The sequence below is a fragment of the Camelina sativa genome, chromosome 3, assembly GCF_000633955.1.
Source record: "Camelina sativa cultivar DH55 chromosome 3, Cs, whole genome shotgun sequence".
NCBI classification, from domain to species: domain Eukaryota; kingdom Viridiplantae; phylum Streptophyta; class Magnoliopsida; order Brassicales; family Brassicaceae; genus Camelina; species Camelina sativa.
In genome coordinates this window covers 22,949,891-22,977,178 of record NC_025687.1, presented here as the reverse complement: position 1 = coordinate 22,977,178, position 27,288 = coordinate 22,949,891, and the positions used below count along the sequence as shown (strand labels likewise).

The window sequence follows — 27,288 nt, the reverse complement described above, 5'->3', positions numbered from 1 at the left end:
CGAGGGTCTTGTCTGTGAAAGCAGGTCGTGGTGATGCTTCTTCTTCGACTCTTGGTGTAGAGTGGAGAGCAGCTAATTTACCGTACTTTCAGAGGCAAAGCTCTAGCTATGGACGTATTGCTTACAATGACTATGAATCAAGCGATGAGTCGGACAGAGATGTTGGGTCTTCTCAGTCTCAGCAAATGGTAAGTTGGATAGAATCTGTTAGAGGGTGTTTTGGTGGTATCTTCAACACTTGTCCAGTTTGGTAAATTTGAAGGCTTTGTTTTGTTTTCCTGTGTTGTTGTTATAGGCGGGTTCGACTCTTGATAACATTGACCAATGGAGATTTAAACTAACTATGCTTCTCCGGAACAAAGAAGACCAAGAAGTTGTGTCAAGGGAGAGAAAAGATCGGCGCGATTTTGACCATATCTCAGCTATGGCTACCAGAATGGGATTACACAGGTAGAGTTTCGTTATGTTACCAAATATGTCCTTGAGGTTGAGGTTTAAGTTTTACTCTTTGCAAGTTTATAGAGATATGTTCTGTTTTTTTGCAGCCGTCAGTATTCGAAGATTGTTGTCATTAGCAANTAAGATGAAATATATTGTGATAATACTTTTTTTGAGGTTGATTTGTACTCTATCGTCTTGGAAGGTTGGCTACAAAGTGCGGCTTGAAGGAATGAGAGGGANGTGATTCTTAAAACTTGTTGTCGTTCTTTATATGCTTCTGTGTCTACCTTTTGTTTACCGGGATAGGGAGCTTGCTTATTAGAGATATGCAAAGCCGGCTGATTTCTGTTACGATATTTGTATTGGAGTTTCTTAAATAGTTAAGTTTCTTAGATGTTTTATGCTGTCTTCATTTACATGGCGTCTTGGATATAAAAGGTGGTCTTGCCTTTTGGTCTACAAAGCGAAGTAGATGCCCATCTGCATGCTTTCCTCGATCAGAAAAAAACATTGATTCCAGAGATGCCTAGGCCAAATAGTAATGATAGTTTGTCATCCGATTATGGAAAATATGAGAACCCAGAGACAGTGATGCAAAATAGTCTTGCAAGGGAAAGAATACTCCGTCCAAGAAGCTTACAACTGAGGAGCAAGCAACAGCAATGGGTGGTTGGTTTCTCAGAAGCTGTAGCCTTTTTTTTTCATATATGTTGTGAATCAGATGCCTTTTTCATATATTGTTTAATGTATCTCTGTGTCTTTTGACAGGATTCTCCAGAAGGCCAGAAAATGGTAGAGTTTCGCAAAACCCTTCCTGCTTACAAAGAGAAAGATGCACTACTGAAAGCCATTGCAGCAAACCAGGTGAACTGCAAAGCTTTCATTTATTTCATGTAAATATATCAACTAATCTCTCTAACTGTTTGGCATCCTGCGTATCATGTGCATCTTGCAGGTCGTAGTGGTTTCTGGAGAAACTGGATGTGGTAAAACAACTCAACTTCCCCAGTACATATTAGAATCTGAGATCGAGGCTGCCCGTGGAGCTTCATGCAGCATCATATGTACCCAGCCTAGAAGAATATCTGCTATCTCTGTTTCTGAACGAGTTGCTGCAGAACGTGGAGAACAAATAGGAGAATCTGTAAGTTATACACTCCTTTCTTGTGCGGTTTTTGTGAGTTATTTTGACACTGTGGAATATTTAATATACTTATATAGGATTTGTTGGAATGAACAAATCTGATTTCACACTATAACCTAAGATGAAATATATTGTGATAATACTTTTTTTGAGGTTGATTTGTACTCTATCGTCTTGGAAGGTTGGCTACAAAGTGCGGCTTGAAGGAATGAGAGGGAGAGATACACGTCTTCTTTTTTGTACAACTGGTGTTTTACTTAGAAGGTTACTTGTGGATCGTAGTCTGAAGGGTGTGACTCATGTTGTAGTTGATGAGATTCATGAACGTGGGATGAATGAAGGTAAAATTTGGTATTATTCTAATATGTTATTTTACCAAAGGCGATCCGTCTGTATACTGCCAGTACCATATTAACTCCACTCTTTCTCACTTTTTTTTTTTTGTTTTTGTCAGATTTTCTGCTTATCGTCCTGAAAGATCTCTTACCTCGTCGACCTGACCTAAAGCTAATCTTGATGAGTGCTACTTTGAACGCCGAGCTCTTTTCTTCTTATTTTGGTGGTGCACCAGCCATGCATATCCCAGTAAGTTTATGCACTTGTTTCTTTTGGTAAACATTATTCGTTTATCCATACCTGGTGAAATGTATCTTATGTTATAGAATAGTATTTGAACTAAAGTGAAAATTTCCATACAGGGTTTTACATACCCTGTCCGAGCCCATTTCTTGGAGGATTTCCTTGAGAAGACTGGGTACAGGCTGACAGCATATAATCAAATTGACGATTATGGTGAGGAAAAGACATGGAAGATGCAGAAACAAGCTCAATTCAAAAAAAGAAAATCCCCGATATCTTCTGCTGTTGAGGTACGAATTTTTTTGTTAAATTACACCACAGAGTTTGTAATTTCTCAGGTTATTTGCTGAAAAGTATGATTCTTCCAAATTTGTGAGCAGGATGCTCTTGAAGCTGCAGACTTCAAAGGATACAACTTTCGTACTAGAGATTCTTTGTCATGCTGGAGTCCTGATTCAATAGGCTTTAACCTCATTGAGAATGTGCTTTGTCACATCGTTAAAGGAGAGAGACCTGGTGCTGTTTTGGTATTCATGACCGGTTGGGATGATATAAACTCCTTAAAGAATCAGCTCGAAGCTCATTCTCTTCTAGGAGATACGAACAAAGTTTTGTTGCTTGCCTGTCATGGATCCATGGCCAGCTCTGAGCAGGTAATTCTAGTATCCATTGTTTCCTATCAATGCACACAAGTACAACATGTGATAATTTTATTCTGCTCTTGCTATCATTTCTTTGATGATGTTTTCCTTTTCTTTCCTACAGAGGCTGATTTTTGATAGACCTCCAGAAGGAATTAGGAAAATAGTGCTGGCCACCAATATGGCTGAGACAAGTATCACCATCAATGATGTCGTATATGTCATTGATTGTGGTAAAGCAAAAGAGACGTCTTATGATGCCCTTAACAATACCCCTTGTCTGCTTCCATCTTGGATTTCGAAGGCTGCTGCTCGCCAAGTAAGAGACAGAAGTTGATGATTGTTGCTGCTTAAATGTTTTTGTGATTCACTTTCACATGTAGCGGTAAATAACTGTGACATTTCGTGTCCTCTATTACAGAGAAGAGGTAGAGCTGGTCGTGTTATGCCTGGAGAATGTTATCACCTCTATCCTAGATGTGTCTATGATGCTTTTGCTGACTACCAGCAGCCGGAACTCCTTAGGACACCTTTGCAGTCTTTATGTCTACAAATTAAAAGCTTAAGACTTGGAAGCATTTCAGAGTTCCTGTCCAGGGCGTTGCAACCTCCTGAAGCATTATCTGTATTTTTCTACTAAAGTTTTATTTGTTCTCTCCTCGTTGGGTTTTCCTTTGGGGTTTAACATCTATTGTTGATCGTTATGTTGATTTTCAGGTCCAAAATGCTGTTGAGTATCTAAAGATCATTGGGGCTCTTGATGACGATGAAAATTTAACAGCTTTAGGTGTGTTTCTACGGGACTTTTTTCTGTTACTTACATATCTGGTTTCTCAAATTCTGGCAGGAACTCATTATATTCTCTATGCAGGGAAAAATCTGTCTGTGCTTCCGGTGGAGCCTAAACTCGGAAAAATGCTTATTTTAGGGGCTATCTTCAACTGTCTAGATCCAGTAATGACCGTTGTCGCTGGTCTAAGTGTCAGAGACCCATTCCTTATGCCATTTGACAAAAAAGATGTAAGTTTATATTTAATATTCATGTGATTCATTAAATTGACTGGAGGCCAGCAGAAACCAAGAAGTTCCTCTAATTATTGACCTGTTTTCTTTTATCGCAGCTGGCAGAAACAGCAAGGTCCAAGTTCTCTGGCCGTGATTACAGTGATCATTTGACACTAGTTCGAGCATACAATGGTTGGAAAGCTGCTGAAAGAACACAGTCTGGGTACGAGTACTGCTGGAAGAACTTTCTCTCTTCTCAAACTCTTAAGGCCATGGACTCTATGCGGAAACAATTTTTCAATCTCCTCAAGGAGGCTTCTCTGATTGATAACATAGAAGGTTGCAGTAAGCTGAGTCATGATGATCATCTTGTCCGCTCAATCATTTGTGCTGGCCTGTTCCCTGGAATTTGTTCTGTTGTTGTGAGTCATCGTCGCCTTTGCATTTAGTTTTCACCTCTTTCTCTTTCCTAAATTTTGTAATTTTACCCTACAATATAACTATTCTCCTCCACAGAATAAGGAAAAGTCAATCACGCTCAAGACAATGGAAGATGGACAAGTGCTTCTATACTCAGTGAGTCCATGTTTTTAGCTTACCAGTCTTCAAATTCCCCTCAGAATCGAGATCTTTAGCTTCTTACCAACATCTCCTTTTTATATTTTTCAGAGTTCTGTGAATGGCAATGTACCAATGATTCCCTTCCCTTGGCTAGTCTTCAACGACAAAGTGAAAGTCAATTCTGTGTTCCTGCGAGACTCTACTGCTGTATCTGACTCTGTGCTTCTTTTGTTTGGAGATAAAATATCTTCCGGTGGATTTGTAAGCTATAATCCTATCCTATCTTGTCAAATTCCTTGTTGTTCTTATTTTCACATCTGATTTACATCATCTCATCTCTGTGTTCCCCAAAAGGATGGTCATCTCAAAATGCTTGGAGGATATCTAGAGTTTTTCATGAAACCTACTTTAGCATATACATACCTATCGTTAAAAAGAGAGCTCGACGAACTTATTCAGAATAAGGTAAAGTTCCAACCCTAGTCTTGAGGATACATCTTTTGTTGTCTTTACCCTCGTTGACAAAGTTTTGTTTCACGTCTTTCTACAGCTTGTGAATCCAAAACTTGATATTCAACCATACGACAAACTTATGACTGCCATTAGATTACTTGTGTCGGAGGACCAATGTGAGGGAAGATTCGTCTATGGCCGGAAAGCTCTAAGCCCTACACCGACAAAGAAGTTAAAAGAAGTAGGGACTCAGCTGCAGAACAGCGGTGGTGAAAACAACAAGAACCAACTTCAGACATTGCTTGCCCGAGCAGGACACGGAACACCTGTGTACAAGACAAGACAGCTTAAGAACAACCAGTTCCGCGCTATGGTTACCTTCAACGGATTGGATTTCATGGGAAAGCCATGTGGTAGTAAGAAAAATGCGGAGAAGGATGCAGCTCATGAGGCTTTGTTGTGGTTACAAGGCGAGTCCAAGTCGAGTCTGAATGATCTTAACCACATGTCAATGCTGTTAAAGAAGAACAAAAGTAAAAAACCCGCAAGGGCATCATCAGCTAAATGGGGTTAAGGGTTCATAGGAGAGAACCAAAGAGAAAATAATTGAACCTGCGATGGTATGGATTCTTACCAACCTCATGATCTCTCAGGTTTAAATGACAGAAAGGGTCGTGACTAGGAGATTCTTGTAGACAAAATACTGAGTTGAGAGGGCTTGGTGGATTTTGGTTGAAGTTTTCAGATATGCAGATGATTTTATTCTGAGGTCTTGGTTTGATTGGAAAATCAAGAACCCAACCAGGAAGTAACTTCACTGCTCTCTAAAAATAGCTCTGTAGGTTCTTGCTGAGTACTGAGTAGTAAGAGCCAAATAAGAGTGGCTCGTGGAACTAGTCTTGTTATGTCTCTCTGTTCTTGTCTAAGTTTAAGTAGGTTATGATTCTTCTTCTTTATCATTGTATACGCATATATACATACATATAATCTTAAAAGTATGTAAGATACTTAACCAGATATTTCAATATTTGAATGTGTAGCTTCTAAATTGTCTAATTTATTCATCGTGTGTATTCATCACTGGATGGATTAATGTGAGTTAGAGAAAGATTATACACTAATTATGTTTTACTGACCTCACTTGAATTTTGTTCTTTTAAGAAAAAAGTACATCAACCGAGCAATCAAGCTCTAGGTCTTTCGGATGCAAAGGAGGTTTGATTTTTCTTGTTTTTGTAGAATGAAACACCATATACGTCGGCAAGTAGATTTGAAGATTTGAACTTATCACCTGAATTGATGAAAGGCTTGCACTTTGTGATGAAATTCGAAAAGCCGAGCAAGATCAATGCAATGAGTTTTCCCATGATAATGACGCCGCCTTACATGCTCAAGCGTATAACGGGTCAGGCAAGACGCGCGACATGTTTAGTTTAGCTCTTAGTTAGTATTTGACTGTTGACTTGAGAAAACATGTTAAGAGCTTCTTACTCATCTATGGCAGAATATGGAAGTCCTTCAGAAGATGGGGAAGTTCACTGCGGTCACTGCTGAAGTAAACTTTGTTGACGTATTTGGGGTTTTCTTGCAATTTTTATTAGACTACAGAACAGAGATTTTCAGACTTGTGTAGTTTTTTGTTCAGGAAAGCCACATAATTTTGATGTCACTGTAAATCACTTGAGTATGATCCTAACCAACAAAACATTTCTTTACAACATTGGAGTCATAAGACACAAAACAAGACTTGGTTTTGTTCACTTTCAGTATGATTCCAAGTCCTAACCAACAAAGCATTTCTTTGCATTTCTTTGCAAATCTTTCTATTTTAAAATGATTGAGGTTTTAGCAACAAGATAAATCATTGCTCGTTGGTTATATCTATTACGCATCTTCCTGTATTTTAATGTGTAAAACAAAACCGCAGTCTTATATACTAGAGATAAAATCAGATATGCATACACACCTTTATTCTTGTAAGTTAATATTGTCATCAACTCTCCATAAAGTGATAAAACGTAAAATGGTTATATTATTTGTATTTTCTTGTACTGAGTCTTGTTTTCTTGTGCATAAAGAGATACTATATAGTTTAGAAGAAGAAGAAGAAGAAGAAGAAGAAGAAGAAGAAGAAGAAGAAGAAGAAGAAGAAGAAAAGGTCTAGTGATCTGATATTTTTCCTGGCATAAATACCTCAATAACATTTTTACTCATTATCTTTATGATAAGAAAAAATGATAAAATTTATGTATTTGATCAAGGAAAAGTATCTTTCAATCGACATACGAAACATGAATGGAAAATTTGATAAATCTATGTATTTGCTAAAGAAAAACCATTTTTTTTGTATTGTAGATTGTGTTATTATGGGAAAAATTAATCAAGAGAAGAAAGTGTAATCTTTGGATTGAATAATGATTTGCCTTAATCCCCCTATCGATGATAAGATCATCAGAATAACTCCAAGCACTATACATACCTGTTACATACATAACCAAATCCCAATGTTAGAATTTTTGTTAATTTAGAGCAACTTTAAGAATTTATCTTGTTTACGCTAATTAAAAGTATAAGGTCAGTTTTGAAAGTTAAGCACTAATTTGAAGTAATTTGTTTCTAAAATATTAAAGAATTTTGACAACAGCATACATTTGATTTTATGCTCCTTGTATGCTGTTGTCAAAATTTTTTTTTTTTGACTTTTCTCTTTCTCCTTCCTCCACCTCATCACTTTTTAGTTTCAATTTTAACAAATTAATCCACATAATCAAAGGAGCATAAAATTAAAGAGTTAATGCATCAATTAATTCACTCATTTGGGTAATATTTTATTATTATTAAAAACAATAATTTATAATAATTTAAACTAAATTATAAACCAAAAACAAAATGAAAAAAAAATACAACCAAAGAATGATATCAAATTAAAATATAATTATAAAATTAGATATTTCTATCATGTTATCGATTAAAAGTTGGTATATACTATATTTTCAATTATAATTTAATACAAATAATATATATATATATGTAATAAAAACAATTATAATAGTAGTGGTAGTAGAATTTTAATTAAAATTAGTGGTAGTAGAATTTTAATTAAAATTGAAAAAGAATTATATTTTTGGATAAATACACATATTTAAAAGTTAGAGTAATCTTATGAGTTTTTGGATTTAGGAGAATTGAAATAAAAGAAACTATATAGAAACATAGTAGACTGAACATCTTTAAAAGTAAAAAAAATCTCCCAAAAAAATATATATGTGAACATAATTTTATTTTGTCAAACAGGTAAGATAAAACGTAATATTTGATGTTATACTATGATGTTTATGGATAGAAATAAGTCCAATTATGAGATTCATTACTAGAAGCAAAATTTACGTGTAGTATAACACTTCAATTAAACTTCGCGATAAAAGGTGGGTATATTCTCTAAAATTGTTTTACGTCTACATTAGTAAGTAATAATCACTCAACCAATAATACAAAAGAGTATTAGAAGATGATAAAATATGAAAAATAGTTATGATATGTGTTTATAATCAATATATTATAATTGAGATAATCAAATGTGAAAAGAGAGTAGATGCAAGAGATGCTTGGTGTATACCAGAAAATAAAGAAAATATTAGTTGTGAAAAATGTTAAAAATAAATAGATAAGTTATGTATCGCTTAATAAAAGAAATTTGAAATCTATATAGATTTGTCTTTTTAATATTGAATCATGATAATTATATTCAACTGTTAGTATATAGTCCCGCGCAACACGCCGGTTAAAATCTAGTGTACACATAAAAGTTAGATTAAATTGTTTACTTTAAATATATTACTTTGACCACAAAATATAAATATATTACTTAACATGTAAATGCAATATCAAAGTGAAACATAATAAATAATGAGCCTCATTGACCAAAATTGTTGACCAGAATTACATGTTAATTAATATAATATGGAATGCGGTCAAAAAAAAAAATATGGAAGGTTTATTATATGTGTGTTTTTATATATATATATATATATATATATATATATATATATATAAACAACACACACAAAACCAACACAATCAGTTCTCAAACTTGTTTTACTCAAATATCAACAAAAAAAAGAAGAGGTAAATGAGTTATATAATACCCAATTCCCTTATTTTAACTACATATTTCCTATACATGAACTTCTTTATATTATGAACCTTATTTTCTATAGGTTCTATTTGCTTTGCAGGATATATTCATATATACACAGAGTTGTTTCATCCTCGAGAAAAATAACTAATGGCAACAAATAAGTTTTCATCTGTTTTATTACCTTCGTTGTTAATTTTTTCTCTCATCCTTTTGCCTATGATTTCAGGTAACTCATTTATTTGACAAAGGATATAAATTTTTTTTTAATTACCTAAAATTTTGTAAAATATGATTTGATTTTTCATTTGAAAACAATGGTTTGAATCATAGACGTGTTAAAATATTAAATTGATTATTTTGTAATCAAATTATTAATGTGTTTAAGATGAACCACATAGGGCAATATTACCAATGCATTGGCGTATGTACACTCACACCGGAATGCTATAGAAGATGCATGTCTATGGGATACCCAAGAGGAGGGGGGTGTCGAGTATATAGTTTTGGCCGTATTTGTTGTTGTGAACTCAGTGCTAAACCTCCTTACTAATTCATTCTTAATGCATTATCTATATCTGTACTTACGGTCTCAATTATATATGAATAAAAATATCTTTTTAAGTATGGTTCTTGGTATGCAATCTACATTGAATCATACTGTCATACAGACACTGATAGCAACATAAAAAATTTACTTCTTTTCCTATACATCATATAATTTCTTTAGTTATTTTAGGTTATAATTCCTTTAGTTATTCATACATCAGAATTCAGACGAGTATGAATTTTCTCGAAATTCTCACTCAATAAAAAAAGAAAGCAACTAGCAGTGTATACATTATACACATAATAAATTTGTGTTTGTTTCAGTAAATTTATGTAAAAGATTAAATTGGTTATTTTTTTACATAAATTTTTGCTAATGTTTTTATTTATGACAAAAGTAGAAACAAGTCACAAACCGGTTTATAACGTAAAGATATTAACACGTGTAGTGACTAATTATAATTGGCAAGAAAAAAATTGAGATTTTGAGGAATAATATTATTCCCCAGGTTAGGTATTATCATAATATTTTATCTTAGTGATTTGATCAAAAGTATCTGTAGTTTTGAAAGATGAAAAAGTATCTAATTAACATTATGAAAATTTTATCCAACTATATTAATTGAGAAGTACAAATATGAAGATAATCTTATAAAGTGTAAAATATTACATTTTTATGCCATTGGTATCAAGGCAAATGCTTAATTTTTAAATAAGAATAAAAATCTAATTTTAATATTTGACTAATAAAATCTTTTAAATAATTATTAATTTTTTTAAAAATATATTTTCTCTCTAATTAATTCTGGAAAAAAATTACTAATTAATTTTAAATAACTGTAAACCAGTAAAAATTTTAATAAGTAAGATTTTGTATCTAAGTATCCAAAATATTATTTTAATAATTATATTTGGAAAATTTTGTTAAGATTTTAAATTATGATTTTCCTATCATCTTTCTTTTATTTCATTTACAAATTGCTTTGAATTATCATATAATACATATGATAAATATATATGTAGATTTTTTCTGCATATGTTGTGATTTGAATTTTTAAAAAATGTAGATATATTACTCAATCTATGAAGAAAAAAATGTTTGTTTTAATGTTCCACATGGGCGGGTTGGTAAAACTAAATTTACGTGGTTGATAAATTAATAAATTTTATTTTCTCACAATTAGAATATAATAATTAATACTTAAATATTAAATACAACACACAATATAAAATAGTAATATACATTAAACAAATTAAAATATTAAAATATTTTAAAATAATTAGTATTAAAAAATATATGTAGATTTATCAAACAATTGCAATATTATAAGTAAATACTGTCTCAAACAAAATAACTTTTAAAAAAACTATATATTATCTTATTATATAAAGCTTGGTTCTCAAAGTTAGTAACTCACTAGATCGTGACACGCATTAGTTTTAACGATAAAAGATCAAAGTTAAAAACTCATCAGATTGTGATATATGTCAGTTTTACAATTAAATATCTAAGTTAGTAACTCATCAGATCGTGACACATGTCAATTTTAACGATCAGAAATCACATATCAAACTTAATAACTCATCATATTGTGACAACTGTCAATTTTAACGATCATAAATCACAGTTTTCAAGCTTGGTAAAACGATGCATAAGATAATTGTAATTTTATTATATTAAAAAAAAACTTTGTTAATCCTAAAAGGAAAGAGATGATGAAATATTTTTCACCAAAAAAAATAATTTCGACTATCTTTGTTTTTTTTGATAAATTTTTCTTCTTTGTTTTTATTAACCTTTTGTTTGACACATCATTGTTCTTGAACAACTCTTGAAGGCAATGTATTTGTTGTCTAATATAATAATAATATAGTTCTCCTAAGCTCATATTTATAAAACAATTGTTATGTTATATTTTCAAACTATAATGATAGAAAATATTTTGTAACACGTTATAAAAATAGCCAAAAAAAATTAAGTTTTTAATTTCTAGATATCCATCATTTACATTTTGATAGTTTAATTGACTATTAAAATACAACAATTGATATTATTATTCATAATTTTTAATTTATGTATGTTATATGTGTAAGTGAATTTGTCTATTGTATTTGTAATTTATTGTTAACAGTGTTCTCTATATATTACAAATTCAATTCTAATACCATTAATTTTACAAAATTCGAAAGTCTAATATTATTTTGCTAAAATTGTCTCAATTCATAATTTTTTTTAACTATTTAAAAAATATATATAAATTAATAATTATTAATTTACACTATAAAATAAGAATAATTAATTTATAGATAAATTAATATCACTATAAATTAATAAAATGTCTTGGTCAACAACATTATTAATTTATAGAGTTTTTTGTATATTATATTTTTGAATAAAATGTTGATCCATGCTTTATAGCACGGGATATACCCTAGTTAGAAAAAAAAACAAATAAAGAAAAGGGACACATTACCCAATTTGTCCACCAAGACAGGCTAAACCTCTTTGGTTTATAGATTATCAGCCACATTATGCAAGGAAGCTGCAAAACAAAATTGTAAAGCGTACAATATTGATTACATATTAATTTACTTTTACAAAATAAAGATCTAATCTGCATAAAGTTCAAAATTTAATAAGTAATACATATATACACACTTACGAAATACGTTGTCGGAGCAAACGCGAATCCTCCAAAGAAAGCGAGAAGGCCACCAAAGAACGGTATCATTATCGCAATGAACATCGTTAAAGCTGTCCTCACATAGTAGAGAATGTTGTTTAGATTCATATAAGTTGTATCTAATCATCTATTAGGTAAAATATTAAGAGATGCGTACTATAGAGTAAATTAGACCAAAGTACTTACCAACATAAACATTTCGTACAATGAAACGAAGAATTGTAGATGGTTTGAAATTCAGTTTCTTAACCAGAAATGTCTCCACCATGTCGAAAACCGGCATTGCGAATATCTGCCAGTCAAAATTTCTAATTAAAATATCAAATTTTCGCAATGTGTCTCATGTAAGATGTTCACCAAGACCTAGAGAGAGGCTAGAAACTAGACTAACATTTAAAGTTATTGGACTGACCTGGTAACTACCAATGACATGCATGACGACGAACAAGTTAGCGGCTGCGATGGCCCAAACGGGCGTTTCAAGCGACATCAAAACGTTATCCAAAACAGCGTTTCCAAAAACGCCGTATCCAACCAAAGCAACCGGGAAATAACACAAGGCCACGACCACGTAAGCCACCACGACCCCTCTCCACATAGGACCTTTCGAAGGTTTATTTGGAGTAGAAGGTATCGTTGCTTGGATCTCAAGGACCACATTGTGACCTGCATAAGCAAACGCAATGCCCCCAAGCCCCGTAAAGAAACTTAAGACTGTTGATGCGGGCGTGCCTGATTTGTAACCATATTGAACATCTTCTTGAACGCCCTTGGCGGCTGTTGCTGTCCAAGCAATTGTCGAATAACTAAAAAAAGACGTAAATGATGATTGTCGATTGACGATATACCACTTTTTCAGAAACATGTTTCATGATTTTTTCTAGTAAGATGTTTAGTATACCTAAGAGACATGATGGCGGCGACAAGAGAGATACCCGAGATGGAATTGAAGTTTGGAAGATGAGATAAAACGAAATGAGAAGAAGCAAATATCATCACGAAGAAAGAAAGTCTGATTGGTGAGCAATCTTGACAGACGAGTTCATGAAACTTCTTCAATGATTGTCCTCCGGTTACCATATAAACTATGCACACTCCAACCTTAATTTGTTCAAGTAACCAAAATCAAGATTTACATAGTTTAAAACATTAAATGATAAGTATTTGAAATCAATCATTTTTGTAGACAATTGAATTTCGAATCAACGCTTACTTCGACAACGATTTGCTGAGGAACAATGATATAAAGGCCAAGACGTTCGCCGAACGCAAACTGGCCAAGTTCGTGGTAACGGTCAAAGCGCTTTCCAGGAACCATCTCGTGCATCTCCACCATTTGCCATAATGTGTAGAGTGTTATTACCCATGATAGTATCAACACTGTTATGCCTGGTCCCCTAACATATACAACAAGATCATGTAAAATCTTTGAATATACAATTTGATCATATATATCATGAAATACATATACGTTCAGTGGGAAAAATAAGTAAACTGATTGTTGTAACTTGTAAGGAAAAATAGATACATATATTCAAAAATACATATTTTGTTATAGTATAAAACTTTGCAAAGGTTTGATGAAACATTAAAATATTTAATTGCTTCTAAAAATGTGGATAACAAGAGATGCAAATGCAAATGCGACATTGCGTACCATCCGAGCTGGGCCATGGAGTAAGGGAGACCAAGGACGCCGGCTCCAACCATGGCAGTCACATTGTGAAACGTGGAGTACCACCATTTCGCGTTTCTCGATGAAGTTATCGGAAGCCAATCGTCGATCTCTTTCTGTCTATCAAGGTCGTCGATCTAGTTATAATCAAGAACGATCAAGATTAACCTTCATAACTAAAGCAAATTAGTATATAAACAAAATTAAAAAGAAGGATTGAGAATGAAAGGGTGATCTGACCGACCCGGTGGTCTAACGAACTTTGCTCCGGTGGAGGAGGAACTCCGTCAGTCATCTGAATATACATTTTTCCAGACAATTGTAATAACTCTACCACTTTGGTTCTCTAGTAATCTCATAAATGACGGATATATTTATGTATAAACCTTTGTACTTGTAGATGTACATTAGAAAAATCAACCTTAGTTCCGTTGACTTGTGTGCAAGTCCCGGCCGCAATGGAGGGATCGTGGGACACTTTAAATGTTACATATTAAAGTTGAAATGTGCAACTTCCTTTACTTATTTTATAATCAAAGTTTCCAAGTGTCCAGTTAAAAATATGTTTTCTTTCTAATCAAAACAAAGCAATGAAGTCAACTTTGATTCTACAAACTCAACAAACACACAAAAATTCCTGCATTTCTTTTCAAGCTAATAAGACCCTTTGGGGAATGCTAAGAGAACAAACAAAAGTTGCTATTGCGGCATATTAGCGTATAAAAGAGTAAAAAAGAGTTTAACTTCAGGCAGATCTTTGATGAGGTGTAAGAACCGGTTCTTGCTTGGTTCAGCTGTAATCACATGCATTGTCTTCTCAATCTGTGGTAAGACCTTTGCCAATGGTTTCCCTGTAACCAAACCGCCTGCTATAGTCTGCGTTTCCATTTCCTCTACCAACGCGTCTGTAAAACACTTGAGCGAAATTTCCACTATATCTGTGAATTCAGTGCTGCAACAAGAAAGACACCAAGAGATAAGTTTATTCCGCAACCATCCACAAGAGAAATGAAATATTGTGTGTTTATCTTACCTGATGAGTACTTCTCGGGTCTCAACCATGAGTTGTTGAAACTTGGACATAGCTTCATCCGAAGAGCCACTTGTGTCTTGAGGCATCATTAAATAATCAACCCAGTGATGTGGACTTCCAGTGCTCATAAACACATCCATAACCCGCATCACAGTTTCTTGAAGAACTCTTGTGGTAATTACATCTTTTAACTGCTTTCTGTTATTAAAAGCACACACACAAAAACATTATATATTAAGTTCTTTCAATTATAGTTAACTTATGAACCATCTACAAAAGCATTTTGGAACGTACCCTTTAAGAACTTCCCTGACTGCATCCTGCATATCTGAAATCAAACCTGGCATTGCATTGGTGACAAGAAAATCAGCACTTGACAAATACTTCTGTTCATCATTTCTATCAATGAGATCTAAATCTTCCTGCAAAAAACAAAGAGGAATAGGAAAAAAAGGTTAAAAGCTCACACGGCAAACAGATCACAGGACAAGCGGAAGCTGCTTTATAAGGTAACCAGAACTATGTCAAAGACTAAACAGAGTATAACACTTCAGTTCTTCAGAAGGGAAACAAAGATAGACAGAGCTACTAGAGACGTGATTATACAAGTTGTCAAAAAATGAACCAATGTGTTTTCCCTAGAAATAGCTTGTTGGTGATGAGATAAGTAACATGTCATACTATAATCACATAAAAGATGACAAAATACTTGTTCTCCCAAAGGAAATCTAAGGTAAGGGCCTCAACACTATGATCATATAAAGAGATGTTATGAGAGCCAAGCACACTGACTCATGGGAGCAGGAATATCGATTAATAAACAGTAATTTCCTCAATCCAGAGAAGAGGAAAGGATATTAACTTACAAGTAAACGAGAGCTGCCAAGAGCTCGTGCGGTGTCAACATACAAATGTCTGCCTAAAATGTTGACTTGAACCCTAATGTATAAGCTAAGCAATGTCACAGACCACAGAGACAAAACCATCCTCGTGAAACCTGGCAAAATAGCAAACACATAACATTTAATAAAGGTAAGAAACAGAAATTTTTTTGATAAGAGCAAGTATAGTAGGTGAGTGCAGTGCATACTCAAAATCTTGAGCTCGTCCCAGAACTGAAGCTTCTCGGAAGAACTCAACATTCCTTTCCCTTTGTCCAGTCTCTCCATAACATCAGAGACATCAATCTCCTCGCTTATACGAATACTCAAATACTGCATTGCGTGAGGCAGTGTGGTCGAATCCACAATCAACTGAATATTCTCGAAATGTGCCTTCATTCTAAATGAAAAAGCATAGAAAGATCAGTAAGAGAATCCATAAGAACAGAATTTGAAAGGCTGAGTTTTTGTATAAGGTCAAAGACAAGGCTTAACTGGTTTTTAATGAATTCGTCATTTTCACGCTGGTGAGCGAGTTCTCTTTCCAAATCAGCAAGCTTACGAGTATGGGAATTGTATAGTTTGTAGAGCAAATAACCACTTCCTAAACAACCAGCCGTCACCAAAACCTTCCTTCTATGCTTCCTCCAAAAACCCCTATTTTTTTTATTTTTTTTTATCACAAGGTATCGAATCAATTACAAAAGCCCTAACTTTATTCACCAAAAACCCTTTCCTAAGGAATTGAAATTAGTGGGATAGAGAGTGAACGCAAGTAACTAAATTTCGAATTTTCACGAAAACAGTTTATAAAGAAAGATGATGAGATCAAGAACCTGACGAAATCCATGGCTGATGGTGAAGCTTAGTGAAGTCAATCCGAGAGATACATAGCTGAGAAAACAAGCAGAAAGATGAATTTGGGTCTTTCGCTCGGCTTGAAAAGAAGAAAACTTTGCAGGCGAGAGATATGGAATTTTAAGTCAAGAGAGCTGATTGATTCAATGGATAAAACATGACAAAAAAAAAAAAAAAAAAAAAATCAAAAAAAAGGGTTTCAATCTAGTCAATCACTTCATCTTATTTCCCAAACGAGATTCTTCTTCTTCGAAACTCGAACATGTAAAAAAAGTTTGTATTGGACAGTCGAAGTTGTGTTCTTTTACTACAACCAGCTTGAGATAGCCCAAACTCGGTTTGTTTACTTTAATTGTACCGACCGACTTTGATTCTATTTCATCAGAAGCTTGTCGGTCGACTTCTCATGTGGGTTTTTAAAACGACTTGTAAGCCATTAGCCAATTACCGTAGAATTATGTATCAAGATTGGGCCATTCACAGACAAAACAAAACACACATCAGATTATAAAGAATGACAAATCTAAATATGTTGTGTCTAAAAAAGAGTAAAAGACCATCATCAATTCATCATCATCATCATCATACATTCAGACTGAGAAGAAGAAGAAGAAGAAAAAAAAAAACCTACAGTACATTTATTTTATAGCCCGTTTACACTAATTGGGCCTTAAAGGTTGGCCCAAGTAAGAAGACTCAGAAAAATCCGATCAGAAACCCTAATTTTACTTTTTTGTGCAGAGGTATAAAAAGATCTCGTTTCTTGTTACCTCCATTTTGCTGTCGCCTCTCTCTCTCGGAAGAAGAATCAAAGAACCCTAAATTTCACCTTTTCAAACCCTAAACCATGGCTGAAGGACTCGTGTTGAAAGGCACAATGTGTGCCCACACCGATATGGTCACGGCCATCGCCACGCCGATCGACAACTCCGACGTTATCGTCACTTCGTCTCGTGACAAATCAATCATCCTCTGGAAACTCACAAAGGAAGACAAGTCTTACGGTGTTGCTCAGCGTAGGATGACTGGTCACTCTCACTTCGTTCAAGACGTTGTTCTCTCCTCCGATGGACAATTCGCTCTCTCCGGAAGCTGGGACGGTGAGCTTCGTCTCTGGGATCTCGCAACCGGTGAGTCAACTCGTCGTTTCGTTGGTCACACGAAAGATGTTCTCTCTGTAGCTTTCTCTACTGATAACCGTCAGATCGTGTCTGCTTCTCGTGATCGTACGATTAAGCTTTGGAACACACTTGGTGAGTGCAAGTATACCATCACTGAAGGTGATGGTCACAGTGATTGGGTTAGCTGTGTGAGGTTTAGTCCTAACACGCTTGTGCCAACCATTGTATCTGCTTCTTGGGATAAGACTGTGAAGGTGTGGAATCTTCAGAATTGTAAGCTTAGGAACACTCTTGCTGGTCACTCTGGTTACCTTAACACCGTGGCTGTGTCACCTGATGGTTCTCTATGTGCCAGTGGTGGGAAAGATGGTGTGATCTTGCTTTGGGATTTGGCTGAAGGGAAGAAGTTGTATTCTCTTGAGGCTGGCTCTGTTATTCATTCTCTTTGCTTCAGTCCCAATAGGTACTGGTTGTGTGCAGCAACAGAGAATAGCATTAGGATTTGGGATCTTGAGAGCAAGACTGTTGTTGAGGATCTCAAGGTTGATCTCAAGGTTGAGGCTGAGAAGTCTGATGGTGCTGTTGGTATCGGAAACAAGACTAAGGTATAAATATCTCTTCTGTTTTTTTTGTAACGGTGATTATCTTATTGTGAATTATCTAGCACTAAGTTTTGTTGTTGCTGAGCTTTTGTCAATTAGTTTCCACAGAGTTAGCCATTGCTCTAAAAGATGAGATCTTTTTCTTAATTTTCTCATGTGTAGTTTAGTGTTTTAAGAATGCATTTCTGATTTGATTGATGAACTGTCATCCTAGTGGGTAAGAGAGTATAGTTTACTCTAGATTAAGAAACATGGTTTAGATTAGTTCTGCTCACTGATTCTTTTAGATTGTGATTACTGAAGTGATTCCATATGGGTTGAAGTAACTGTTTCAGTCTAGGTTCAACTTGTTGGTTTCTCTCTGTTCTGAGATAGATTGTGTATGTTCTAATGTGGAATGCAAAATGCAGGTGATCTACTGCACGAGCTTGAACTGGAGTGCAGATGGAAACACTTTGTTCAGTGGCTACACTGATGGGATTATCAGGGTTTGGGGTATTGGTCGTTATTAGAGAGATAAGAAGGTTCTTCTTTAATCTCTTCAATTTTTCCATCTGACTCTAAAGTCTTCTCTTCTGGATTAGTGTTTTGAGGATTTATTTTTTGTTCTTTCTATTTTCGGAATTCACAAACGTGATATTTGATCCAAGGTTCTGTTTCATATTTGTTTTTTTTTTACCCACTTACGCGTACACAGCATAGTATCTGATTTGAAGTAGGTTACTCTCTGAAGCTGAGTTTAGTTTGATGAAGAACAACTGTAAAACGAGTGTTTCTTAAGAATCTAAAAACAGCAAGGAGTTTCTTACAAGTAGCTACATCTCAATTACAAGTTACAACACAAACTCTCAGATTCCAAAAACTCTTAATACCATTGCACCAGCCGTTTTATCTAATTTACTTCCTGTGTTTACTAAAATTACAGATGATATTTGGTTTTCCATCTCTTACTCGAACAAAAGTCTTGAGAGAAAGCGATGCTTCAAACTCTCTGTTTAAGATCAAATGCTACCGAGACTAAAGATGGGTCAGAGTAGGCGACACAGCCATAAGTAATTCTCAGTTAAGGTGACTCCGAGTCTAGTCAAGTTTGGTGTCAGACTTCAGGTTGATGCCCATTCAGAATAGTTCTTTACCAGAAGTTTACCTCCATACGGCACAGAGACCCAAACCATATCATATCTGTTGATCTTTTTACCGTTGCTGTCCCTGTTCTCTATCACATTACCTACAGTCAAGAATCACATCACTGAGAGTGAAGAGTCGCTCATGCAAGTTAGCTTAAGCACCATGTGATATAAGGAAATCACGGTCCATCTCTCGAAATTTTATTTCGCCAAAACCGTTTTCTGTCCACGACTGGTTGGGTTGTTTGGTGAACGGATAGTCTGGTCCCAGTATTCCTAAACTTGTCTTTGTCCTCTGCCAGGTGAAAACGTTGCTGGTAAAATGTGCTCCCATTATGGCATTATCATAGAACGCATCATCTCGCCTGTTTTACCGTTGTACACCTTCTGTCCCTCTCATTTCCCCATCTTGAAAACCCATCCCTACCACAAACATTTACAAATTCAACAACTAAACTGGAGAGGCGAGAACCAAATGATGGATGCCAAGTTTGCTTTTAAGTTAAAAAAGAGAGAAAAATAATAATGTTAAGTTACAAGGCAATTGACTCATGCATGGTGTAGTCTAATTAATGGGTTTTAGCATTAATTTTATGTGTATCCACAGTTTGAAACTTGAGAAGTTCTTCATGCTCAGAAACACCAAAGCCCTACCACAGTTTTACTGATTTTCAGAAGAAACCAAGACCCATGTGGCCTATCCTACGACATGCTTCACAAGAACTATTCATTGTGCTGTGAAAGGAAATGTTTATCTTGTGCCTCTAGGTAGCCTTACAATGCCATTCTGGGCCATGCATACTAGAGAGTTTGTCTCCAAGACATGGAGAACATATAATGGAAACATCAGATTTACTCAAACAAAAGTCTCGAAGGAAAACGACTCCGGGAGAGGAGAGGACTTTTTGATATCAAAACTAAAGATGATAAAAGAGTAGGCGACATGTACAGCCCTAAGTTGTATATTACGAATTCTCAGTTACGTGACAGCGAAGTTAGCAGAACTTGGTGTCAAACTTGAGGTTGATGGCCATACAGAATAGTTCGTTTAGAGAGAAAAAAATAACAAAAGCGCAGCAAAATTATATCTTTAGTCATTAGATGATAAGACAACCTTTTTTAGGCTTTGTAAACTAAGAAAAAAAAATAGACTTCTTTGTTATTCTGTTTAGTAAGTTGTAACATAACAAATCAGGCTGATATCTACCTCCTTTTGGAATATACTGGGCTTCTCAAATGCGACAAGTCTCGACATGTTTTGCTTAAATCGACGATTTTCTAGATTACTTTGACGTTTTTTGCTGTTACCTTGGGCAAGTTCCTTGATTTGGACCGAACATGGAACATAAGAGCACACATGTGTCAAACAGTTATTTTCAACATGTTCTCCAAGATCCAATTCTCTAAAGTATCCAGCCTCTCCGATGATGTTAATTGTTCTAAGACTTTTATTAAATCCCATGGTGATTTTCTTCTCCTCGTCAATAACGAAACTCTCGTGTATTGCCCATGCGTTTATTCTCAAAAACATGCTCCACGACGCCATTTCGTCTTCAAGCTTAGTTGTAATCCATATCTCAAATTCATATACATGTGTCTCGTGGCGGTGAATTAAAGCTGCAAGCTTCTCTTCTTTAACACAAGATAAGATCATATATGCATGATCTCTAACGCTAAACGGCAAAGGCAGAAGCGGTCCAAATCTCTCTCTTGTAAAATCAAAACAGATCAAGTACTTGCTGTAATCGTTTTTCCTTTTCTCAGCAGCCCAGTATGTGTTTCCCTTGAGGGAAATGCCACTATTCGTGTAAGGTATAAACCAGTGTGGAGTGACGTCAAGAGTTGTCCATAAATCAGCGTCAAAATCGTAGATTTCATACCAAAAAAATTGGTGTACGTATTGATACCTATGATAATCTATAAATCTCAAGAATTTGTGGCTGCGACATGATTTCTTACTCACGTATCCGAGAGAGTAATTAAACCTATCCTTACCATACTTGTCCTTTCGATGAGAATATCGGGGTTTGATCCACCTTGTTTGCCCCCATATACGGATTCCAAACCACAAACCTAGTAACTGTAGTTTCGTTCAAGATGCACAACAATAAACCCTCACAGTAAAAGACTTGAGATATCTTGACTTGACGCTCAGACATAAGTTTACCTCTAAGCTCTGTATATGGGTCAACGTCGTTTCTGACCACGACGCTCCTTAAATAAAGTTGGTTATTAATCAACGTGATCATTGTAGACTCCCCTTCTCTTGTTGTTGCTAGCAATTTCGCAAAGCTCTCACTTCTTAAAATAGTTCCCCACTTTTTCCAAGTTAATCGCAGTGTTCTCATAGATTTCAAGGGAACCCTAGACAGAATCTCTTCTATCAAATCCCTTGGAAGATTAGAGATCATCGTCGTCACTGTTTCAAAATGTCACTAGGTTTTTTTTTGTTGTAATTTAAGGGATAGATAGAAGTAATATATCGAAGACACAAACCACTTAACAAAGGTAGGCCAATGGTGGGCTTGAGCTGAATTTCTCGTGGATACAAGTGTCAACCGCCGACAAAAAAGTCTTCAATTAAAATTTATCAATATTTTTAGATTTTTTTGTGATGTAACACCATCATCAATATACTTATAAACATTATTTTCTATAGATATTTATCAAGAAATTTGGAAGGAATTATTTATTTCTCAGATTCTTTTATATAATATTTAAATTTAAAAATATATGTTCATGTTTGATCCTTTTTTTTCTTTCTGTACATGTTAATTTTTCATTTTTTTTTAGATTTAGATTTGATATTATTTAATAAGGTTAAAATTTTAATCTTAGCATGTAATAAAAAAAAAAGTGAATCCCATCTAATTTTGAATAACAAATTCCTTATTTTTCTGATTTATTATCTTCAATTCTATATTAATATTCTTGAAGTACATTTGACAATCTAACCTTTTTAGTTATATTTAATTATATGATAAGTTTTTGGAAAAAAAAGTTTTCAAATTTTATCTAATTTCTAGAAATCTTTGTACCTAATTCAAACATAATATATGATTCTCCTTACACTTTTATTTTGTCTTATATTTATTATTTTAAATTATTATATAATATATTGACTTAATAAATTTTGTAATTTTTTCCGTATAAGATATAATATACTTGTTTTAAACGGACATATATTACTCAGTCGATGAATAAAGAAAATATTTACTCAATGTCCCACATCGCATGAAAAATAGAATAATGGTTACACAAATGATTCCAAAATCGAATGAGCAAGGAGCTTAATTTATCAAATTGTACGTTTACCCTCAAACCCTCTCTCCTCCGTTGAAAAGCTTTATTGTTAGATCCCCTCCGGAGACAGACGGCAAGGAAGCTCTCTGTCGACCCTCAACCCGACCCATACCCTCTCCCCAGACCCTCTAATGAAGCTAGTAAACCTGACGCCTCTTCAAAGGCACAGATCTGAGCAAATCCTCCGCTTGCATGATTCTCTTTGTTTGGTGAGTAAGACGACGATGCACGATGGTGCCGTTCTCAGTTCCGCGAGCAATCGAGATGGTGAGGTTACTTCGACTCCTCTTTGAACACTCCTCCTCCACCGTAAAGGCTTGGTACTACCGACCTTCGCCGACCCTATCTCCACCGATGTCTAGTGGCTCCAGTCGGAACGCCTTCTCGATAGTACACCGCCACCCCATCCTCACCTCCTGCTCAGCTGGTGAGACTCTAGGGTTCCCGCTAATGGACCTGCATCCTTTGTCAGGCCCAGTAACCACCCTTTGTCCCACTACAAAGAAAAATGATCCACGTTCTCATCACTTAAGGCTCAGGTTTGTGTACTCAATTTTCTTACGAATGGTACCTCTTTGGAATCATCCGTTTCTTTACCTTGAATTCCTGCTGCCAAAACCTGATTGGTCATTGGTGTATGAGCGTGTGAACTTGCTGACCCACCTTCAACAATGTATGACTAGTGTTAGAATTTCTCCCTAGATCTGTTAGTGAGAGCTTTAAGTCAAGTTCAACTTCTTTAGTACCGTTTATTTCTGCTTGGTCAAGACGAGATTACCTCGGTAGCAGAACATTGGTGTCTTCAAATTTGCTTGATAGTTTTGTTTGTCGAGGTCAGTTTAATAACTTTGTCTGGATGCTTGCTTTGTATAACCTTAATTATGAACCTGATCCGACAGCTTGTTTGAACCCTATCCCTATACCCTTTGATCCTCTGTACCATCTACCGCCATTAGATCGAATGCTTGGGTCAGGTTACATTTTCCAGGACCAAACCGATTACAAGCTTTGTGTGGAATTCATTTACCTCCATTTCCATGAGAGGGATGACCCACCTGCTTTGTTACGGTTTGACTCCTATTCTCTGCGACTCCCGGTTACAGCTTCATCTAGAATCCTAAGGTTTGTTCCTCAAGGCTTACATGACTTTGATCCCCTGTACCACCTTCTGCCATTAGATCGAATGCTTGGGTCAGCTGTCATTTTCCAGGACCAAGCTGATTACAAGCTTTGTGTGGAATTCATTTACCTCCATTTCCATGTGAGGGATGACCCACCTGCTTTGTTACGGCTTGACTCCCACTCTCTACGACTCCCAGTTATAGCTTCATCTAGAAATCTGAGGGTTGTTCCTCAAGGCTTAAAGGACTTTGATCCCATGCTCTTGAACCCTCTCATGTTGGCGACAAACCCCATTAGCGTTGCCCCGTGGAACAATCTTTTAATAGCTCAAACGCGTTATCCGCTAGAGCCACTTTTGATCACCCGCTGGTCGAGGATTTCGTGAAGTTTGACTTCGAATAAAAATCGACTTTGGATCCAATAGACTGCTTTGTTACGACTTGAAACTGAAAAATAAGATGGGTTTTTTTATCAATAATTTTAGAAGCACTATGGCTTGATTCATAAGCTCATAAGAAGCTTAAATGAGAAAATATATATATATTTTTAAGGATAAAAAGATGAAACACTTGGGCTTAGAGTCACAGATCTATCATAGATCTGAACAAAGAGAAGCTTGATAGTTTAGATTCAGAGGTTCATGTTGAACTTGAATGTGGAAGCACTTGGCCTAACAAAACAAAAAGAAATAAAACGAGTTTAGAGAGTCGGGAGCAAACCTACTCTGATACCATGTTAGAGATTGATGAGAGTTTAGGAATGGAAGAATTGTATATTGACTCTCATGAGAATGAATGTAAATATAGATACACATTTATTTAGGGGATGAATTAACATAATTATCTAACTATAAAATCATATAAGATATACACAAATCTCTGTCATATATTTATAATATCTTCTTTGATCATAAGGATCTTCTAGATCCTTCTATAGTAACTGTTTCAGTCTAGACTCTACTTGTTGGCTACAATATGTTCTGAGATAGATTGTGTATGTAAGTATGTTCTAATGTGGAATGCAAAATGCAGGTGATCTACTGCACGAGCTTGAACTGGAGGGCGGATGGAAACACTTAATTTGTTCAGTGGCTACACTGATGGAATTATCAGGGTTTGGGGTATTGGTCGTTATTAGAGAGATTAGAAGTTTCTTCTTTAATCTCTCCAATTTTTCCATCTGAGTATAAAGTCTTCTCTTCTGGATTAGTGTTTTGAGGATTTATTTTTTGCTCTTTCTATTTTCGGAATTCACAAACCTGATATTTGATCTAAGGTTCTGTTTCATATTTGTTATTTTTAAAAAATATTTGCTTACGGGTACACCGCATAGATTTGATTTGAAGTTGTTACTCTCTCGAGCTGACTTAGTTTGATGAAGAACAACTGTAAAACAACGAGTATTTCGTCTTATGAATCTAAAACAACAAGGAGTTTTTTTACAAGTGACTACATCTCAATAACAATGCCATTATTGGTCATGCATATTAGAGAGTTTGTCTCCAAGACATGGAGAAGGAGAACATATAATGGAAACATCAGATTACTGAAAATATTGGGTCGTTTAGCTTTGCGTGATTTACAACTTACCTGTCTCAGAGAAAGCGCAGCAAAAAATTAGATAAGACAAACTTATATTACACTAAATTAGGCTTTCTAAATTGAGAAATAAATATATAGACTCTTTTGTTATTCTGTCTTGTAACATAATAAATTAGGACATCTATCTCCTCTCTTAGATATCTAGTACTTCCTTCTCAAAAGTGGCAAGTCTCAACATGTTTTGATCAAATCGACGTGTTTCTAATTCGTTTTGACGTCTTTTGCTGTTGCCTTGTGCAGGTTCCTTGATTTGGACCCAACTTGGAACATAAGAGCACACATATGGCCAACAGTTAGGTTCAGCATGTTCTCCAAGATCAAATACTCTGAAGTATCCTGCCTCTTCAATGATGTTAAATGTTTTGGGGTTGTGCTTAAACCCCATGGCGACTTTCTTCTCCTCGTCAATGACGAAACTATCCTATATAATTGGTGCCGTATTTATTCTCAATAACTTGCTCCACGACACCATTTCGACGTCAAGCTTAGCTGTAATCCATATCTCAAGTTCATATCCACATGTCTCGTAGCGCTGAAATAAAGCCGCAAGCTTCTCTTCTCTAACACAAGATATTTTCATATATACATGATCCCTAATGATACGCCCAAATTCGAGGATCACTCAGCCGTATTAGAAATCATAGAAACTCGCCAATGTGCAAAGTGCAACGAGGGGATTTAATGGATTGAGGGGTCGCACAACAGTTGCGGAAGGCTGCTGATATTTCCAACTCCAATCGCTGCTAGATATGACACACTAGTCCAGCAAGAGGAGGCTGTTGCTTGGATATTACACACCAAGAAACAAGAAAGTGTTCTAGACAAAGAACAAAGAGATAGACTCATAAAATGAAAAGGAAATTGATTGATTTCTTGATAACTCTCTAATTTACATGTTTTAGACACCCTTTTTAGTCCATATTTTGCATACATATACCCTAACCTTAGCATTTAGGCCATTTAGGGAGCTGTATTGTTGCATTTGTGCATTTTGGATGAAAACAGGTACTTTAGAGCCTAAAATGGGAGAAAACGAGGTCAAACTCGAGCATGTACCGGAATGAGCAATTGTGCAAGAAGAACAGTCTGAACCTCAACCCGATCAAAGGAGATCTAAGAGCAGGAAGAACAACCCAAAGACCTACCCGAGGAACTACCCGACTAGATCCTTGTGCACCACCTCGAGCAGACCCTCGGGCAGGACTGAGCAGCTAGGTTAAAAGGGTTTCCATATATAACCCCCCTCTTTTTCCTCTCGCCCTAGCACGCCGCAGAGACTCAGAACAGAGAGCGAGAGCTTCTGAGAGAGAGACTGAGCGATTCAAACACTTTTTCCACTTTGTTAGGATTCGTTTTTGTTTCTTTTGCTTTTCTTTTGAGATTTCAATTCTATACTCTACTACTCTTATCCTATTTTTAATATAATATAATTTTCATTCATTTGTGTTTTTGTGCTTTCTACTACGAGATATGAGTAGTGAAATAAAGTTTCTAGGGATAGGATAGTCAAGTATGAGTTCTTGATCGGTAATGATGTATCAGCTTGATTGTTTATTTAATAAAAATTCATTTCTAGATTGATGTTCATAATGCTATTTTCAGACCGAGAGGTTGAGACTAGATCTAGGATGTTGTTGAAATGCTTGAATCAATCAATGCTAGATATTTACTCACTTAGCCTAAGAGATTAGATGTGTAAGAAGTTTATTGACAATAATGAATCGGTTTGTAATGTCTGCTTGGTCATGTTTCTCCAACGAGAGTTGGGGGGGG

General features: G+C 35.3%; 4 protein-coding genes, 2 long non-coding RNA genes and 1 pseudogene across 6 annotated transcripts; 4 read left to right on the top strand and 3 right to left on the bottom strand.

Annotated features, from left to right (window-relative positions):
* LOC104779222 lies at window positions 1-578 on the top strand. The gene is made up of 3 exons (XR_002037556.1): window positions 1-188; window positions 296-450; window positions 546-578. It is a non-coding gene; the product is annotated as an uncharacterized LOC104779222 (long non-coding RNA).
* LOC104777789 (DExH-box ATP-dependent RNA helicase DExH3-like) lies at window positions 860-5,880 on the top strand. Its single transcript, XM_010502103.2, has 16 exons — window positions 860-1,110; window positions 1,210-1,305; window positions 1,397-1,585; window positions 1,767-1,926; window positions 2,040-2,170; window positions 2,284-2,454; window positions 2,545-2,817; window positions 2,930-3,124; window positions 3,227-3,430; window positions 3,523-3,592; window positions 3,677-3,825; window positions 3,927-4,232; window positions 4,327-4,386; window positions 4,480-4,632; window positions 4,726-4,836; window positions 4,922-5,880. The coding sequence occupies exons 1-16, from the start codon at window positions 964-966 to the stop codon at window positions 5,396-5,398; spliced, it is 2,892 nt and encodes a 963-aa protein (XP_010500405.1). The 5' UTR covers window positions 860-963; the 3' UTR covers window positions 5,399-5,880.
* On the bottom strand, window positions 7,186-14,236 carry LOC104777788 (lysine histidine transporter-like 1). Its single transcript, XM_010502101.2, has 9 exons — window positions 14,112-14,236; window positions 13,850-14,004; window positions 13,406-13,589; window positions 13,094-13,293; window positions 12,605-12,998; window positions 12,379-12,484; window positions 12,172-12,263; window positions 11,983-12,051; window positions 7,186-7,303 (listed from the first exon to the last, which is right to left on the bottom strand). The coding sequence occupies exons 1-9, from the start codon at window positions 14,172-14,174 to the stop codon at window positions 7,205-7,207; spliced, it is 1,362 nt and encodes a 453-aa protein (XP_010500403.1). The 5' UTR covers window positions 14,175-14,236; the 3' UTR covers window positions 7,186-7,204.
* Window positions 8,897-9,542, top strand: LOC104777787. The gene is made up of 3 exons (XR_766332.1): window positions 8,897-8,949; window positions 9,060-9,188; window positions 9,361-9,542. It is a non-coding gene; the product is annotated as an uncharacterized LOC104777787 (long non-coding RNA).
* LOC104777786 (peroxisome biogenesis protein 3-2-like) lies at window positions 14,415-16,631 on the bottom strand. Its single transcript, XM_010502100.2, has 7 exons — window positions 16,618-16,631; window positions 16,277-16,438; window positions 15,991-16,181; window positions 15,767-15,897; window positions 15,195-15,322; window positions 14,901-15,098; window positions 14,415-14,819 (listed from the first exon to the last, which is right to left on the bottom strand). The coding sequence occupies exons 1-7, from the start codon at window positions 16,629-16,631 to the stop codon at window positions 14,567-14,569; spliced, it is 1,077 nt and encodes a 358-aa protein (XP_010500402.1). The 3' UTR covers window positions 14,415-14,566.
* On the top strand, window positions 17,408-19,040 carry LOC104777784 (receptor for activated C kinase 1B). Its single transcript, XM_010502099.2, has 2 exons — window positions 17,408-18,365; window positions 18,773-19,040. The coding sequence occupies exons 1-2, from the start codon at window positions 17,487-17,489 to the stop codon at window positions 18,872-18,874; spliced, it is 981 nt and encodes a 326-aa protein (XP_010500401.1). The 5' UTR covers window positions 17,408-17,486; the 3' UTR covers window positions 18,875-19,040.
* On the bottom strand, window positions 19,466-21,900 carry LOC109130749 (annotated as a pseudogene).

What these genes read in the sequence shown, in the direction of transcription:
- LOC104777789 (XM_010502103.2), top strand. Translation starts at nt 964, where the DNA reads ATGCCTAGGCCAAATAGTAATGATAGTTTGTCATCCGATTATGGAAAA. An exon ending in GACAAGTGCTTCTATACTCA is followed by an intron (nt 4,387 to 4,479) that starts GTGAGTCCATGT and finishes TATATTTTTCAG; the next exon opens with AGTTCTGTGAATGGCAATGT. An exon ending in ACGAACTTATTCAGAATAAG is followed by an intron (nt 4,837 to 4,921) that starts GTAAAGTTCCAA and finishes GTCTTTCTACAG; the next exon opens with CTTGTGAATCCAAAACTTGA.
- LOC104777788 (XM_010502101.2), bottom strand. Translation starts at nt 14,174, where the DNA reads ATGTATATTCAGATGACTGACGGAGTTCCTCCTCCACCGGAGCAAAGT. An exon ending in TCCATGGCCCAGCTCGGATG is followed by an intron (nt 13,590 to 13,849) that starts GTACGCAATGTC and finishes TGTATATGTTAG; the next exon opens with GGGACCAGGCATAACAGTGT. An exon ending in ATGTCATTGGTAGTTACCAG is followed by an intron (nt 12,485 to 12,604) that starts GTCAGTCCAATA and finishes TTTGACTGGCAG; the next exon opens with ATATTCGCAATGCCGGTTTT.
- LOC104777786 (XM_010502100.2), bottom strand. An exon ending in TTGGCAGCTCTCGTTTACTT is followed by an intron (nt 15,323 to 15,766) that starts GTAAGTTAATAT and finishes TGTTTTTTGCAG; the next exon opens with GAAGATTTAGATCTCATTGA. An exon ending in GTCAGGGAAGTTCTTAAAGG is followed by an intron (nt 15,099 to 15,194) that starts GTACGTTCCAAA and finishes TTTTAATAACAG; the next exon opens with AAAGCAGTTAAAAGATGTAA.
- LOC104777784 (XM_010502099.2), top strand. Translation starts at nt 17,487, where the DNA reads ATGGCTGAAGGACTCGTGTTGAAAGGCACAATGTGTGCCCACACCGAT. An exon ending in GTATCGGAAACAAGACTAAG is followed by an intron (nt 18,366 to 18,772) that starts GTATAAATATCT and finishes TGCAAAATGCAG; the next exon opens with GTGATCTACTGCACGAGCTT.